The sequence below is a fragment of the Otolemur garnettii genome, unplaced genomic scaffold (genome assembly GCF_000181295.1).
Source record: "Otolemur garnettii isolate 467f Iridium unplaced genomic scaffold, OtoGar3 scaffold00040, whole genome shotgun sequence".
NCBI classification, from domain to species: domain Eukaryota; kingdom Metazoa; phylum Chordata; class Mammalia; order Primates; family Galagidae; genus Otolemur; species Otolemur garnettii.
Window position 1 is genome coordinate 708,191 of NW_003852435.1, and position 17,432 is coordinate 725,622.

Consider the following 17,432-nt stretch of genomic DNA (forward strand, 5'->3'; position numbering starts at 1 on the left):
TTTTTTTTTTTTTTAAGACTTTTAGTCTTAACTGAAATCTATCTCCACCCAAGAATATTGCCCAGACTGGCCCACAACTAGTAACTTTGTGTGAATTAGAAAGACACCTCCTTTGGGTAGGAGCAGACATCATTGGAGTCCCTGGATGAAGTACTTTATGGCACCTCTTCATATGGGATAACAAATCCCTTTCACCATTTGTGTCATGGCAAATTTCCCTAGCATGTGGATGTCAGTAAAGTATTTGATTTCTCCATCACGAATGAAACTCAGTTTAGCAGGATATAGGATCCTGGGCTGGAAATTGTTTTATTTAAGAAAGTTGAAGGTTGGGGCAGTGCCTGTAGCTCAAAGGACTAGGCCGCCAGCCCCATATGCCAGAGGTGGAGGGTTCAAACCCAGCCCCTGACAAAAACTGCAAAAAAAAAGAAAGTTGAAGGCTGATGACCACCCTTTTCTAGCTTGGAAACACCTAGCTTTGTATGTGGACCACAGACCAGATTTTAGCCTCTGTGCAAACTGCACAAACATAAATGGGTGGTGGGCCTGGGATACAGTTTTGTTTATGATTCTTTGAATGGACATTAACTCATTCTCTCATGTGGTTGGTAATCGTAAGTAGAAGGCAGCAGCCATTCTCTCTCATCCATCTTGACTGCTTCCAGTCAAAAAAAATTTTTTTTTAAAAGGTTAGGGTCCTCTGTCACTCACTCAGGCTAGAGTACAATGCCACAATCATAGCTCACTGCAGCCTCAAACTACTAGGTTCAAGTGATTTTCCTGCCTTGACCTCCCTAAGTGTTGGGATTATAGGCACAAGCCACCACGCCCACCCCAGAGTATGATTAAATACAAATTTTTGCTAAGGTATAATAGCTCATAATACTTTATATTTGATGTTCACATAAAGAAGGTCTCCTCTCCTGAGGCCCATTCGCTTTCTAAAGTGTTATTTTCCATTCTTCTTTACATGAGTAAATGACTTCTGCCCACTACTCCATATTCAATGATGACTTTATCAACACTGGCACCATTTTTTCTCTGTTCAAACTCCTGTTTTCATCTTAGGAAGTAAAAAATTCCTCCGGCCTCAGCATTGTGAGCCTCAAAACCAATGACTTTGGCTTTTACTGTTTCAACCACCTAACATTATATCTCTTTTCTTATATATAGCATCTATAATATGTAGTATTCAAATATCAAATCCTTTTACCTATGTTCCTTTTAATTTCAACTAGGTCACTACTCCAAAATGTTCTACCTGGCTCAGCGCCTGTAGCTCAAGTGGCTAAGGTGCCAGCCACATACACCAGAGCTGGTGGGTTGGAATCCAGCCCAGGCCTGCCAAACAACAATGACAACTACAACCAAAAAATAGCCAGGTAGTGTGATGGGTGCCTGTAGTCCTAGCTACTTGGGAGGCTGAGGCAAGAGAATTGCTTAAGCCCAGGAGTTGGAGGTTGCTATGAGCTGTGATGCCACGGCACTCTACCCAGGGCGACAGCTTGAGGCTCTTTCTCAAATAAATAAATAAATAAATAAATAAAATGTTCCACCTGTGAAATCTTAAAAGCTAAAGCCTACCCTCTGACTTCAGTAGCTCTTAATTCTTTTGGCCCCCTTCTGCTATACCTCCCATCCAACCTCATTATTACCTCTGATACCTTAACTCTGAATTTGCTGGTCTCCTCTAAACTTTACATCCTTCTTTGCAGAGCCCCAAAGCCACAGTGAATTATCTATCAACATTCCTTTGCTGGCACTATAACATATGTCTATCCCTATGTCTGTCTATTGTATAGGAACTAAAAACTTCCTTAGAGATCTTTCTAATTATTTGTTTGCTTTTAAACTTGGCTTGTCAAGTGTTACTAAAAATCAATCACACAACCAAACAAACTGACAGAACTTCAAAATATATGATATCCAATTTTAGCAGAGACTTTAACACTGCTTAGTCATGTATCCAGTATTTTTTTTTCTTTTGAGACACAGTGTCACTCTGCTGCCATCAGTAGAGTGCTGTGGCGTCACAGCTCACAGCAACATCAAACTCATGGGCTCAAACATTCCTCTTGCCTCAACCTCCTGCATAGCTGGGAGTACAAGTGGTCACCATGACGCCCAGCTCCAGTATTTCTTTTCTTAGCCCCTCAGTAACTATTAAAAAACCCAAATATTCTGCTATGTAGGGCTGATTAAATAATTGCATATTCATACAATGGAATACTATGCAGCCATCATTTTGGTAGATGAAATTACTGATCTCTGTGATAGAGTAAACTAAAAACAGATAGTAAAACTTATATTATTATAGCATGATTCCATATTTTGTTTAAAATAATGTAGGTTCAAATAGAAAAAAATATATAGGTCAATAAACACCAAGGTCCTACAGCAATTTTTTTGAGACATGTGTGGCAGGATTACAGAAAAGCTTGTCCTTATTGATCTGTATTTTGTAATATTTTGTTATTTTCATAATAGACACACTAGTTTTGACAGGAGAAATTAATTTCTGTCCTAAGCTATATACTACATTATCTAAATTTGGCTACAAAAGGGCTTTGCTGCTGCTGCTTTACCAACTGGATATATTCCTCACTCTAAGTACCATCAACCTTTATGGAGCTGGTAGAGAAATTCCAGGCAATGACAAGATCCTAAATGTGGCCTGGGTATATCCTCTCTCCAGTATCCTTGATTTTCCTATACCTCTCAGGCCCGCAATCTTAACTGCTAATCAATGGTATCATGTGTCTTCTCTGCTTTGGCACCTGGGCTCCTGAGTTTTCCTGGAGAAGGCCACAAAAGCAAGATGACCAGCAATACTGAAAAAGCGTTGATTATTGCTTTCTTGCCACGGTTGGGGCACTCACGACCACCAGTCAATCCTCTTAGTTCATTTCCTTTCCAACCTCAGCTTAGTGATTATTTCAATCTGTTAATGTTGTCAAGCTTGATGATGCTCCTTACTCTCAGAAAGTAATCTTGATTTCTTTCTTTTCTTTTGTTTCTTTTTTTAGAGACAGAGTTATCTCACTTGGTCACCCTGGGTAGAGTGCCATGGCATCATAGTTCATAACAACCTCAAACTCTTAGGCTCAAGCGATGCTCTTGCCTCAGCCTCCCAAGTACCTAGGAATATAGGTGCCTTCCACAATGGCTAGTTTTTCTACTTTTAGTAGAGATGAGGTCTTGTTCTTGCTCAGGGTAGTCTTGAACTCCTAAGCTCAAGCAATCCTCCTACTTTAGCCTCCCAGAGTGCTAGAATTATAGGTATGAGTCACTGTGCCCAACCCTTGATTCCTTTTCTTCTTTTTCTTTCTTTCTTTTTTTTTTTTTGGAAAAGGGTCTTGAATTGTCACCCAGTAGCATGATTACAGCTCACTGAAGCCTCAAATCCCTGGGCTCAAGTGATCTTCCTGCCTTAGCCCTTCAAGTAGCTAAGACTAAAGTTGTCATCCTATGCCACCAGGCTTGGCTAAGTTTTCAATTTTTTGTAAAGATATAGTCTTGCTATTTCCCAAGCTGATTTTGTATGAGAAAATTAAGGCCGAAATGCATGACTCTTTCAATTTCCTCCCTGATACCAACTTATTTATACAGTCATACCTTCTAGCAGAAAATGAAAACTTACTCACTTTCAGAAACTCAATTTATTTCTTGCTTAAGACCAATCTATCTGTATGTTCTTATTGGTATCCGGTATTCCTTCTCTGCCTCCTTTGAAGTATCTCTCAAAGAAACCACCACCACACATCTCTCGTGATTAAGAGCCAATATCTAGCCACCATCAAATTACCTGATTTCTACTTGTCATTTCATATCCAAAACACATATACACTACAAACCACTTTTCAACCCCATGTAATCACCTAAAACTCTGATGAAACTTCTACAGCATGTCCCAAAAGTAGAGAAAATTTTAATTTTAGTTTGAATATATTACAAATAAGACTCCATCTAGCTACAATTTCCTGTTTTCCCTACTTATGGGTGACTTTTGGGACACCTTGTAGAAGGGCATCAAGGACTGTCTAATTAACAAATTCAATGGATCTATTTCTTTTTTTTAGACCTAATCAATCCTTGATGCTTTCTATTCATTTGACTTCTGAAATGCTAAGTTGTTTTTTGCTTTTCTACATATCTTCCTAACAACTCTTTCTCATTCTACCAGTGGGTTCCTTTTCTCTGCTTGCCATTTAAATGTTTAATGTTTGGCTCGGCGTCTATAGCTCAACTGGCTAAGGCGCCAGTCACGTACACCTAAGGTGGTGGGTTCGAATCCCCAGCCTGGACCCACCAAAACAACAATGACGGCTGCAACCAAAAAATAGCCGGGCATTGTGGCGGGCGCCTGTGGTCCCAGCTACTTGGGAGGCGGAGGCAGGAGACTCGCTGGAGCCCAGGAGTTGGAGGTTGCTGTGAGCTTTGATGCCACGGCACTCTACCCAGGGGGACAGCTTGAGGCTCTGTCTCAAAAAAAAAAAAAAAATGTTTAATGTTCGCTATGATTTCCCAAGGTCACTTTCTGAGGTTATCTTACTTATTCAGAGATTTAAAGTAGTACCAATATGATGATAATACTCAAATTAGTATTTCTAGCCTAGATATCGGGACTGGCCTATTCAGACAGCTTTCTGAATGTTACAGAGACATCTCAAACATAGAAAAAAAATTTTTTTTTTTTTTGAGACGGAGCCTCAAGCTATCCCCCTGGGTAGAGTGCCATGGCATCATGCTCACAGCAACCTCCAACTCCTGGGCTCAAGCCAGTCTCCTGTCTCAGCCTCCCAAGTAGCTGGGACCACAGGCACCCGCCACAATGCCCGGCCATTTTTTGGTTGCAGCCATCATTGTTGTTTAGCGGGTCCGGGCTGATGATTCGAACCCACCACCTTAGGTGTATGTGGCTGGCGCCTTAGCCGCTTGAGCCACAGGCGCCAAGCTAAACATAGAAAATTTTAAGGCCATTAGCGCATTCAGGAAGGCTGTCAGGAGAGTAAGCAGAGAGGACCGGCTCTAGCAAAAATGGCAGTCTCAGCGCAGGTGGTGCGGTCGCGCTTTGGCACGTGGGGTGTGAAGGCTGTAGAAGCCCGAGGCTTCGCCTCGGATCAGCCCAACAATGTCGACAGGAGCGCAGGCTAGTGGGGCCTTCAGAAAGAAAGAACAGGTGGAAGAGGAACGATATTTCCGGGCGCAGGCTAAAGAACAACTGGCAGCCTTGAAAAAACATCATGAAGATGAGATTAGTCATCATAACAGGGAGATTGAGCATCTACAGAAAGAAATTGAGCGACATAAGCAGAAGATCAAAAAGCTAAACCATGATGATTAAGTGCACACAATTCCCCATAGAATGGCACATACTAGTGCCTATTTCTATGTAAACATACTGGTTTAATTAATATTTGTCTGTGTGTTACTAACAGATAATAAATTGTCACCAGTGGAAAAAAAAAAAAGAAAATTTTAAATGAGTTTAGTGTCTTGTTCCCAAATATATTGTAGTAAATGGTATATCATTTATTCAGTTGCTAAAATGTGTCTTGATTTTACCAAAAGAATGAAGGTCTACAGAGCTTTTTATAAATTGATAAGCTTTTGTGAAAAGTACATACAAAAACCTACCTTAAACTTTATTTTTGGTATTTTTGTTTCTGTAGAGACCTCTTTTCCTTCTGCTTCTGTTTCCTGTTTCCCATCAGGCTCACTGTGCAAATCTGATGATTTGGATTCTTCTATGTTGCCAAGTGGCTTTTCACTGACCTTACTGGAAAGCAGATCACCAGTGTGCGGCATGAAGTCATCAGGTTTCTCCCATCTGGATTCTGCTCAACACATTTTAATAGTCATGTTATTTCGTTACCAATTCTATACAGATGTAATTTCAACATAATACTTCCTACTGCTTACAATTTATTAATGACAACATTGCACCTACTGCACACTACCATATGCTCAAGAAGACAGTAAGAGTTCTTGCACTTATATGTTTTAGAAATTGATTTCAAACAACCTGGACTTAATAGATGTTTAAACTATTACTCCAATGCAACAACAGACCTAAGCACGGGATCACAGTCCTAAGGAATCTCACAATTAACCTGACATTAATTTCAGGAAACACTGATAATGAGCATATATGAGATTTTCTGGAACTTACTTATCACTAAAATATTCACAAAGTGAAATAATATTGTGAAGGGCTGAATGAATATAAGTTGTCATTTTTACTATGGGGGTCAGAGGGTCTCAACTGAACTCTACTGCCACCCAGTGGTCCACTAGGCTTTTAGTAAAAGGGTAACATTTTTAATTTCTTTGCAGCTATTCTCTATTTTTAGTTCAAAAGAAGGGAGAGAAACTATACAATTTATTTTTCAACTGAGACAGTTTTAAGAATGAAGGCTAATGTTTCTGTTATTATTGACTACACTGGTCAAGGCATAAACTGAAATCATTCAGGGAAAATCAATATGTACAGCTCCTTAATTAATATAGGACACTTGGCTAGGGTTAAGGTAAAACAACACTTTTCCTTCTCTACATTTCACATAATTGACAAAAGAACTTTCAAGGAATAATTTACTTAGCACCTACACGTGCTAGGCAGTGTTTTTGGATCTTTTAGACACACCATACTCATGACCTCACAGAACACATTGATTGCTCAATTCACTGAATGAGTGACTTGCTCACTGGTAAAGAAAGAAGCTGTGCATTGAGTTTATACCTGTCTAACTTTAAAGCTATATTGTATCATTATGTTATTTTATAACTATAAAGATTCAGAACTTCAACTGTCTTGGGATTAAGAACATTGCTATAATTGGGCAGGTTAGATATTTATGGACCCTAGGAATTTTAAAAAGAGTATCTCTCAAAATTATAGCAATACTATAGCTCCTCTGGTAAATTTAACTGCAGCAGAAACCAAGTACAGTAACTTGGAGACAAGTTTTATAAAATTAATTTAGGTAATATATTAACTTTACATAATTAGACAGTAATCATATCTTATAAATATTTATACAACTGAAATGTTAAATTAGTAAAAGTGAAAATCTGATAACTGTAGCCACTGCTAATAGTTTTAGTTTTGTTTTTTAAAAGAGGAAAAGGGCCAGGCCTGGGGGCTCAAGCCTGTAATCCCAGCACTTTGGGAGGATGAGGTAGTAGGAATGCTTGAGCCTAAGTTCAAGAACAGTCTAGGAAACACAGTGAGACCCCATCTCTACAAAAATAAACAAATTTAGCCCGGTGTGGTGGCACATGTTGGTAGTCCCAGCTACATGGGAGGTCAAGGCAGGAGAATTGCTTAGACACAGGAGTTTGAGGATACAGTGAGCTGTGATCATGCCACTGCACTTCAGCTCAGGTGTCAGAGTAAGACCCTGTCTCTCTAAAAATAAATAAATAAATAAATAAATAACAAAAATTTACAAAACAGGGTGGCACCTGTGGCTCAAGGAATAAGGGCGCCAGCCCCATATACCAGAGATGGTTGGTTCAAACCTGGCCCCGGCCAAAAAAAGCCAACCAAAAAATTTACAGAAAGGAAAAAGTGGGGCACCGGCCCCATATACCAAGAGTGGCAGGTTTGAGCCCGGCCCCGGCCAAACTGCAACAAAAAAATAGCCGAGTGTTGTGGCGGGCACCTGTAGTCCCAGCTACTCGGGAGGCTGAGGCAGGAGAATTGTCTAAGCCTAAGAGCTGGAGGTTGCTGTGAGCTGTCATGCCATGACACTGTACTGAGGGGGATGGAGTGAGACTCTGTCTCTACAAAAAAAAAAAAAAAAAAAAAGGAAAAAGCAAGTTGAATTAGGTGCTCTCTTAATTTTCCAAGGTAATGATTATAGTTCTAAAATAATTATGATAAAAACCAGTAATGCCAGAGAACACTAAAACAATTTTCTTGTAAGTCTGTGAATTGAGAATAACACTAGTGTACAGCCCATTATAAATAGCAATTGTTTTTCTTTTCCACTGTATTAATGTTTTTAAATTACAAAAAATAATACTACATAACAATGTACATCGCTGTATCAAGATGTATATCAAATTCCGAAATTCTCAACTTACAATAATTCATCATTAGGCTAAAAAGCAGGTATGATTCTTGGGTGGTGCCTGTGGCACAGTGGGTAGGACACCAGCCCTAGCCCCACATACCGAAAGTGGCGGGTTCAAACCTGGCATTGGCCAAACTGCAACAAAAAAATAGCCAGGCATTGTGGTGGGTGCCTGTAGTCCCAGCTACTGGGGAGACTGAGGCAAGAGGCTCACCTACGCCTAGGAGTTGGAGGTTGCTCTGAGCTGTGACACCATGGCACTCTACTGAGGGCAATAAAGTGAGACTCTGTCTCTTAAAAAAAAAAAAAAAGCAGGTATGATTCAGGTAGTAAAAATAATCAAAGGTAATACTTACCTCCAGTTTCTGTATTATAATAATAGGTATAACCATCTTCACTTAAACCTTCTACCCAAACGGTCTTCCCTGCTATCTAATAGGAGGAAAAAATCCAGCATCAACAAAGATAATAATCACGGTCATATACTGAATAACTAAGGAAAAGTCAGTCACCCTTTCCTTTCCTCTTGACACCTGGGAAATGGGGGCGGTAGTACTAATTACAGCCAGAAGCTTGTTTTCTGCTAATCACTAGCCAAGTTTCAAGGAGGCAATGCCTCACCTCTGAAAGTTAGGAACAATTTTTTCCAAATGGACAGGGACATGTGAATGGTAACTGACTACAAACCAACTATGGAGTTGGAGTTGCATATGCAACCTGCATATGGAGTTTTTGGATAAATTTTGCTTTATGACCTCTCCCACCCTTCCGACTAAGGATTATAGGAAAAAAAGAACAAAGTTGGGGGGGGTGATTTGTAAATAAATTTGCTTAATGAAACTCTACAAAACCCTCAGAAACCCATCACTTTAAAAAAAACAAAAATACTATTAATATGTTTTGGTTACCTTTTTTAAGTTTCCTTCAAAGCCTTCAGGTTTCTCCCACTGAGATGCTTAAAGCAAAATATATTGCATTTATAAGATCATTTTGATTAAAAAATTTTTCCAAAAAATTTAATTATGCAAAAATTTATAAGATAGTCATTGTGTACAAACTACTATCAGTGCACAGCTTAAAATGTAATTGAAAAATAAAAAAGAAACAACATACATCCCAGTAGTATTGTGTAGAGAATACATGTGAAATTCTGGTAACTTTTCATTCTATATAGAATGAAGGGTGAGAAGTTACCAGAACTTCCATAGGAATTAACAGAGAGAGGTAGGGCTTCTCTAAAGACTTCATGGAATTCAGGCTTGGTAAGTTTCAAAGAAAAGAGATGACTTTTTGTTATCTTGGGGCAAGGGAGAACAAGAGATGGATTGAATGACTCAGCGGAGGAATAAGATGAAGTATGCAGAAATTAAAAACAAGTATTGCTGAGAGTAAGAACACACAAAGTAGGGGGTGAACAACCAAAGCAAGCAGGAAGGACTAGAAGGAAGAAAAGAAATAATATTTTCTAAAAAAATCTGAGAAAGAATTCTATTACCAGTACACAATTATTTATGGTATCCTCACTGCTGAACTAGAATATACATGTCTCTTAAGGCTTAAAGCAAATAAACTCTAAGAGATTATTAATGTTTCTATGTAGTCCCAAGCTGATTATGATTCTAAAGATAATTTCACTAATACTGTTACCCAGAGGTTTCCTCATGATTAACTCTCTGATCTTATTTCCTACCTTCCTAACCATATTTAACTTTTTTGCTGGCTTTTCTCCTACCCATTCATTAATATACATATTACCCATCCTCGTTATTTCTTGCCTTATTTTCTCTGCTTATGATCTCACATACAGTAGAATCTCTGTAAGTTGACTACCCAAGGGACTGTAACAAACTGGTCAACAATAAAGAACTAGGCCTACTATATTGATATACACATGTGGTGCATGTCTGGGCTATGAAAATTAGGTCAACTTAAGGAGGTGGTCAGCAGTGGTGGTTCCACTGTACTCATAAAAGTTAACATATTATCTATATCCCCGGACTCAATTTAGTTTTCCAACTTCAGACTATAATCAGCAATTAGCAACAGAAAATTGCAACATGAATAAATTCAACATATTGAATAATTTATTATTGTCACCATTAAATTTATTTTTGGTTTCTGTATTTTATACCTAAGTAAATGGCACCATCATTCTCCCTGACCCCTACAATATGGCCCCAATCTATGCATTTCTCCAGTCTCATTCTGCCACTACATCTTCAAAGAACTTCACGTTTCATTTCCATCACATGATTCTCTCTTTCCCTAACTTTCAAATCTTTTTTTGGTTCATATAGTTTTATGTAAAATGCTGTACCTTTCTGATTTTTTTCTTTTTGAGACAGAGCCTCAAGCTATCCCCCTGCGTAGAGTGCTGTGGCATCACAGCTTATAGCAACCTCTAACTTCTGGGCTCAAGTGAGTCTCTTGCTTCAGCCTCCCAAGTAGCTGGGACCACAGGTGCCTGCCACAACACCTGGCTATTTTTTGGTTTCAGCCGTCATTGTTGTTTGGCGGGCCCTGGCTGGATACGAACCTGCCACCTTAGGTGTATGTGGCTGGTGCCTTAGCCACTTGGGCCACAGGCGCAGAGCCTGTACCTTTCTGATAATCTGCTGAAATCTTCTTCAATCAAAATACTTATGGAGTGTCTGTAATGTGTTCTGTGCCAGGGATACAAATGGTAAGATACATTTCTGATATCCTCATTTTAATTTAGAGATTAAATGTAATTCCTGTGATAATCTCTCAGAGCTAAATTATCACAATGAGTTCCACATTATTTGGGCTCCCTCCCATATAAACTTAACATTACTTATAGTGTTTAAAAATTCCTCCTTGTAATAAGTTTATTTCTGTCAGTAAATTTTATGTTTCTGAAGAGCAAAATGTTACATAAATGTAGAATAAATGCATTCACTTATACAAAAATTTATACATATATGTTTGGGGAGTAAAAATCCCAAATATATTTAGTTTTTAAGGAAAACTAAAGGTATTTTTGATATTGTTACTGACACTACTGTGTATTTCATTAGAAACTAATACCAACATTTATACGAAAGGGTAGTTTTACTGGGTCAATCAAGACAGTTACACAAGAAAGAAGTCAGTTTCTGGCTCCCACACTGCTTTTAGATAGAAAATGTCTTCTGTAGAGTATTTCAAGTACCTCTACAATTTATGACGTGGATTTGAAATGCCTTATTTCCATGTAAAATACTTTTTCTTCCATGAAGTTTATACTTTCAGAAAGTTTTATTGAGAAAATATAAAGCTATAGTTCACGTGTAAGGAATCCATCATTAAAGTCTTTGACTAAGCATGATGCTGAGTCACTATGAGGACACTTTTATAATAAAGGGCACATAATGTTCTCACCTTCTGGAAGAAGAAAAAAATGAAAAGTTAATCTTTTGTTATTTAAAATGTTCCAATATTAAATAAAAATACTAACATAAAAACTGCTCTATTCTACTAGAAGAATTGTTTTCTACTAGTTTTATGCCTAAATAACTTACCTCCAGAGATAAGATCATAATAGTAATGGTAACCCTCAGAAGTTATGCCTTCTACCCATCTGCCTTTTGGAGGATCTTTTTTTTTCTTCTTTTTTTCTTTCTGTTGATTTGATGTAGAAGTGGGTGGGACAGCACTGGTTACTGGTGATATGCCTGGCTCTGAAATTTCTAGAGAAGAAATTAGAGAATGCTGAAGTAGCCAGAGTAACTTGACTGGGAACTTGACTTATTATTATAAAGTATATTTGGAAAAACGAACATGTAAGAATATACAGAAAAACTGTACAAAATAGAATAAGGAAAATTTATTCCTATCAGGTGTTAAAACTTACTCTAAAATTACAGTAAAAAAAATCCAGGCCAGCTATGCATGGTGGCTCATGTCTATAACCCTAGTACTTTGGGAGCTGAGGTAAAAGGATCATTTGAGCCAGGAGTTTGATACCAGCCTGGGTAACATAGTGAGACCTCATATGTTTTTTTTTTTTTTTTTTGAGACAGAGCCTCAGGCCGTTGCCCTGGGTAGAGTACTGTGGCATCACAGCTTACAGCAACCTCTAACTCCTGGGCTCAAGCGATTTTCCTGCCTCTGCCTCCCAAGTAGCTGGGACCACAGGCCCCCGCCACAACGCCCGGCTGTTTTTTGGTTGCAGCTGTCATTGTTGTTTGGTGGGCCTAGGCTGGATTTGAACACGCCAGCTCAGGTGTATGTGGCTGGCGCCTTAGCCACTTGAGCCACAGGCGCTGAGCCGAGACTTCATATCTTAAAAAAGAAAAAATAACTAGGCAGGTATTATGTACCTATAGTCCTAGGTACTTGACAGGCTGACATGGGAGGGTCAATTGAGCCCAGGATGTTGTGGCTGCAGTGAGCTATGGTCATGATTCTCCACTCTAAACATGGTGCAAGAGAAAGGCCTTGCCTCTTAGAAAAAAAAAAATCTAGCAATGTGTAACTGATGTAGTTGTAGACAAACACATAATTGAAACAGAAAAGTTCAGATACAGAGCAAACTACAGAAATCTGTTTCTTATTAGAGGAAAAAGGGTAGAATATTTCACAAAAAGATTTTGGAATATTTGGTTATTTTGGAAAAAAGTGAAGTTATTCCCCCTTCCTACTTTTTAATTATCTTTATTTATTTATGTTTTGAGACAGAGTTTCACTATGTCATCCTCGGTAGAGTGCCGTGGTGTCACAGCTCACAGCAATCTCCAACTTTTGGGCTTAAGCAATTCTTTTGCCTCAGCCTCCCAAGTAGCTGGGACTATAGGCACCCGCCACAACGCCCAGCTATTTTTTGTTGCAGTTGTCACTGCTGTTTTAGCTGGCCTAGGCTGGGTTCAAACTTGCCAACCTTGGTGTATATGGCTGGTGCCATAAATACTGTGCTACTGGTGTAGAGCCTCCCCTTCCTATTTTTTTGTAACAATACAAGTACCAAGTCAAAAAAATTTATAGAAAAAATACAAAGTAAGATAATGTAAATTTGGGTACATAAGCACTAAAATATTCCGTATGGCAAAAATGAAAAAGCATATATACAAGAAAGACAAGAGGCTTGGCGCCTGTGGCTCAAGTGGCTAAGGCACCAGCCAAGTACACCTGAGCTGGTGGGTTCGAATCCAGGCCAGGCCCGCCAAACAACAATGATGGCTGTAACCAAAAAATACCCGGGCATTGTAGCAGGCACCTGTAGTCCCAGCTACTTGGGAGGTGGAGGCAGGAGACTCGCTTGAGCCCAGGAGTTGGGAGGTTGCTGTGAGCTGTGGTGCCATAGCACTCTACCCAGGGTGACAGCTTGAGGCTCTGTCCCCACCACCCCCAAAAAAAGAAAGACAAGAAAATATTTGTAACAAATACGGCAAACAGTTAATATTCCTAACAAAAATCCCTTACAAACTGATCATTCTAATAGAAAAGTGAATAAAAATTACAAAGGCAATTCAGAGAATTAATGTTTACCTTAGCTAATGTTCAAAGAAATGGAAATAATTTTTTGTTTAGTGATCAGTAAGTACTAAACAGAATGACCAAATCTAGTGTTAGCCTGAACCATCAGGTGTTTACACTGGTGTGAATAAATGGGTAGTTTTTACAGCTTTATGTGTCAAAAGGGTGGCCAGTTATTTCCAACACCAGTTAATAAACTTATTTTATTTCTACAGAAAGTGTAAATCAGTATTTATCTGGATACGGCATGGTATTAGCTATCAGTATACACAGTAAAACTGTATTCACACTTTGATGCTGTAATCTCATTTCCAGAAATTAAACCTACAGAGATAAGTAAATGTGAAAAGATACATGCATAAGGATGTTCACTGTAGCATTCTTTGTAACATGAAAAGCTCTAAGAAATTGAAATGATAACCAGGAAAAGATTAAATTATAATACTTTATGAGTGGTCACTATAATAAGCCATTTGTACCATAATGTTACTAACTTAGTAAAAATCTAAGAGGCAATCCTGTTTGACTCCAGAGTCTGCGCTCCTGTCACATAAAAATGATATACCTTGGGCGGCACCTGTGGCTCAGTGAGTAGGGTGCTGGCCCCATATACCAAGTGGGTTCAAACCCAGCCCCGGCTGAACTGCAACAAAAAAATAGCCAGGCATTGTGGTGGGCACCTGTAGCCCAGCTACTTGGGAGGCTGAGGCAAGAGAGTCATTTAAGCCCAAGAGTATGAGGTTGCTGTGAGTTGTGATGCCACAGCACCCTGCCAAGGGCAATATAGTGAGACTCTGTCTCCAAAAAAAAAAAAAAAAATGATATACCTTCTTAATTATTTAAAAGAAAAGATTTTAAATATCATTATCATTAAGGGAAAAAAATAAACCTAATAGACCACAGTACAAAATGTACAATTTAAAAAAACCTAAAGAATCTAAATAAAATCTTAACAATAGTTATTGAGTTTTTTTTTTTTTAGTTATTGAGTTTTAAAACACTCTTCTCTTGGGCCATGCACGGTGGCTCATGCCTTATAATCCTAGCACTCTGGGAGGCCCAGGCTGAGCTCATGGAGAACAAGAGAGTTAGAGACCAGTCTGAGCAAGAGCAAGACTCCTGCCTCTAAAAACAGCTGTCATTCTGGTGGGATCCTGTACTCCCAGCAACTAGAGAAGCTCAGGCAAGAGAACCGCTTAAGCCGAAGAGTTTGAGGTTGCTGTGAGCTATGACCCCAGAGCACTCTGCCCAGGGCGACAAAGTGATTATCTTAAAAACAAAAAACAAAACCAAAAAAAGCTTTTCTTTCTATTATACTGTTGTACGTGTAAAGGAATATATATCCTATTTAGGAAAACAAGGCTGTAAGTAATATTTAATAGGAAAATTCATTTAAATATAAAAGCTAAAATTTATTTTCCCAAAGGGCAGTATAATGGAATTTCTCAATCCACATAATTGTTAAAAGTTGAACTTTTAATTATTCTCTAATTTTTCAGAAATACCTACATCCTTTTCCTCCCAAAAATGAACACATGACTTTATTCTTATTGAACCCCCAAATTTTCTCACCTTTTAAGTATCAACGTCCAGGATAATAGTTTTAAAGTCTGGCTACAACTGTTCTTATTTAATGAAGGCAATGCTAATTAAAACATAACTGATATTTTGCTTCAAACCTTAATTAAAAGCTGTTTTTATTAGAAAGCAAAGAATATCATTACATGTTGACTATCCCAATCACAAAGCAAAATCAACCACTATCTGTCACATGCTTGGCTTCAGGAAAATGGATTTGTCATGAATGAGATGCTCACAGTTTCCCAGTTTAAAGCCTAAATTCAATGACAAGATAAGATACATTCTAGTTTAATAATGTCTTTTATTTGGAATTTCCTTATTTTCAAATCTTCAAAAATAAATGCCTTCTAGTAAAATCAATTAATTTGTCCACAAAATCTAATTAACTACATATATTTACTCATAAAAACACAATAGTTTTGACCATAGGGATAAAACGAACCATAATTATAATGCAAGGCCTATTTTTTAATGAATAGTGTCTTTTAGCCAAATAACTAGAATACCTAAAGAACTCAAAGTGCCTCTGAAACAAGCAATTCATTTAGCACTAGGTAAACATATAGGTAGTAGTATGGTGGCTGTGAACAGACGTATTAAAAGCAAATCAGAAGTGCATGAGCACCAGTCTAATAGGGCTATGGTATATAATAAAAGGCCTGAGACTATACACTGAGTTTTTAACCTCTTTACGGAAACAATCTAAGCTCACTTAGCATGACCTCTAATGTTACTTTTAAAACACACTGGCTGCTTTTTACCTGACTCTAAGCCAAGCCTTTTCAAATCCTCTTGGTATGCTTTCAGGGCAGCTGCCTCCATTGCAGCAAACTCCTTTGATGCCTTTTCTTCTTCCTTTGCCTTATCCAGGCTTTTCTGCTTAATCTATGAAAGACGCATATGAAACAGAACGTGAGATAAAGGACTGACATTTACATAGAAATATTGGCAAAGAAATAATCTGAATTACCTCACTGATCCTTTTTGCCACATTTTCCTTATGATTCTTTCCTCTTTCATGAAATTCAACACTCTTGAAAATGAAAAAAGGAGAAAATACAAAGGAAAACTATATAAACATCATAAAATTCATAATAAATACAGTAAATATGGAACATAAAAATTAAAATTAAAATGACTGACAGAAAAGATAAAAGCAGATTAATTTATTCAATAACTGGCCCATTTTGTCAAATGATGTTAGGGAACCACATTATTATTATGATCTCTGACTAGGTTTCCCTTGGTTCTTAAAATAAACTATGATGACCATATTAATAGAGAAAAATACAAGGTTCCCTTGATGACTAATCTAGTGAACACGATTAGGATGAGGACTTAACAGCTAAAAGAGGACTGGAAAAAAAAAAATCTTAAGAAACACCTCTCAAAATCAAAACAAGTTTCTAGAATTTTATTGCTCTCTTTGCCATATTTTTAGGAACATACAGAACAATGATTCTTACTGCTTTATTCCTCAAAATTAGGAAAAAAGTAGACATTTAAAATTCAGGGCTCTGCGCCTGTAGTTCAAGTGGCTAACGTGCCAGCCACAACACTGGAGCTGGGGGGTTTGAATCTCTAGCCCAGGCCTGCCAAGCAACAATGACAATTACAACCCAAAAATAGCTGGGCGTTGTGGCCAGAGCCTGTAGTCCCAGCTACTTGGGAGGCTGAGGCAAGAGAATCGCATAAGCCCAAGAGTTGGAGGTTGTTGTGAGCTGTGACGCCATGGCACTCTACCCAGGGCAACAGCTTGAGACTCTGCCTCAAAATAAATAAATAAAATAAAAATAAAAATAAAATAAATACATAAAATTCCTCACAAATTGTAAACAGTCGCTTTTTTTTTTTTTTTTTTTTGAGACAGAGTCTCACTATGTCGCCCTTGGTAGAGTGCCATGGCATCACAGCTCATAGCAACCTCAAACTCTTGGGCTTAAGTGATTCTCTTGCCTTAGCCTCCCAAGTAGCTGGGAGTAGAGGCACCTGCCACAATGGTCAGCTATTCTTTTGTTGTAGCTGCTATTGTTGTTTGGCAGGCCTGGGCTGGGTTTAAACTTGTCAGCCCCGGTGTATGTGGCCGGCGCCCCAGGTGCTTAAGCTATAGGCGCCGAGCTGTAAACACACACTTTTGTATAATATGGTAGTGGTACAAAATGTACAACTCCTATGGAAGACAATTTTCTAGTAACTATCAAAATTCCAACTACTTTGACCCTTTGACACAGCAATCCCATTTCTGGGTATTTGTTCTATAGATATACCTGCACGTGTACAAAATGATGTCATGTA

General features: G+C 38.3%; 1 protein-coding gene and 1 pseudogene across 1 annotated transcript in view; one reads left to right on the forward strand and one right to left on the reverse strand.

Moving 5' to 3' along the window:
* WBP4 (WW domain binding protein 4) overlaps window positions 1-17,432 on the reverse strand; it is a 28,493-nt gene that overhangs the window by 7,889 nt on the left and 3,172 nt on the right. The window contains exons 3-8 of the mRNA XM_003790148.3: window positions 16,108-16,170; window positions 15,899-16,022; window positions 11,603-11,770; window positions 8,990-9,036; window positions 8,438-8,513; window positions 5,638-5,837 (exon numbers count right to left, since the gene is read on the reverse strand). Coding sequence (XP_003790196.1) covers window positions 5,638-5,837; window positions 8,438-8,513; window positions 8,990-9,036; window positions 11,603-11,770; window positions 15,899-16,022; window positions 16,108-16,170 — 678 coding nt within the window. The remainder of the gene's footprint in view (window positions 1-5,637; window positions 5,838-8,437; window positions 8,514-8,989; window positions 9,037-11,602; window positions 11,771-15,898; window positions 16,023-16,107; window positions 16,171-17,432) is intronic.
* LOC100955861 lies at window positions 4,980-5,369 on the forward strand (annotated as a pseudogene).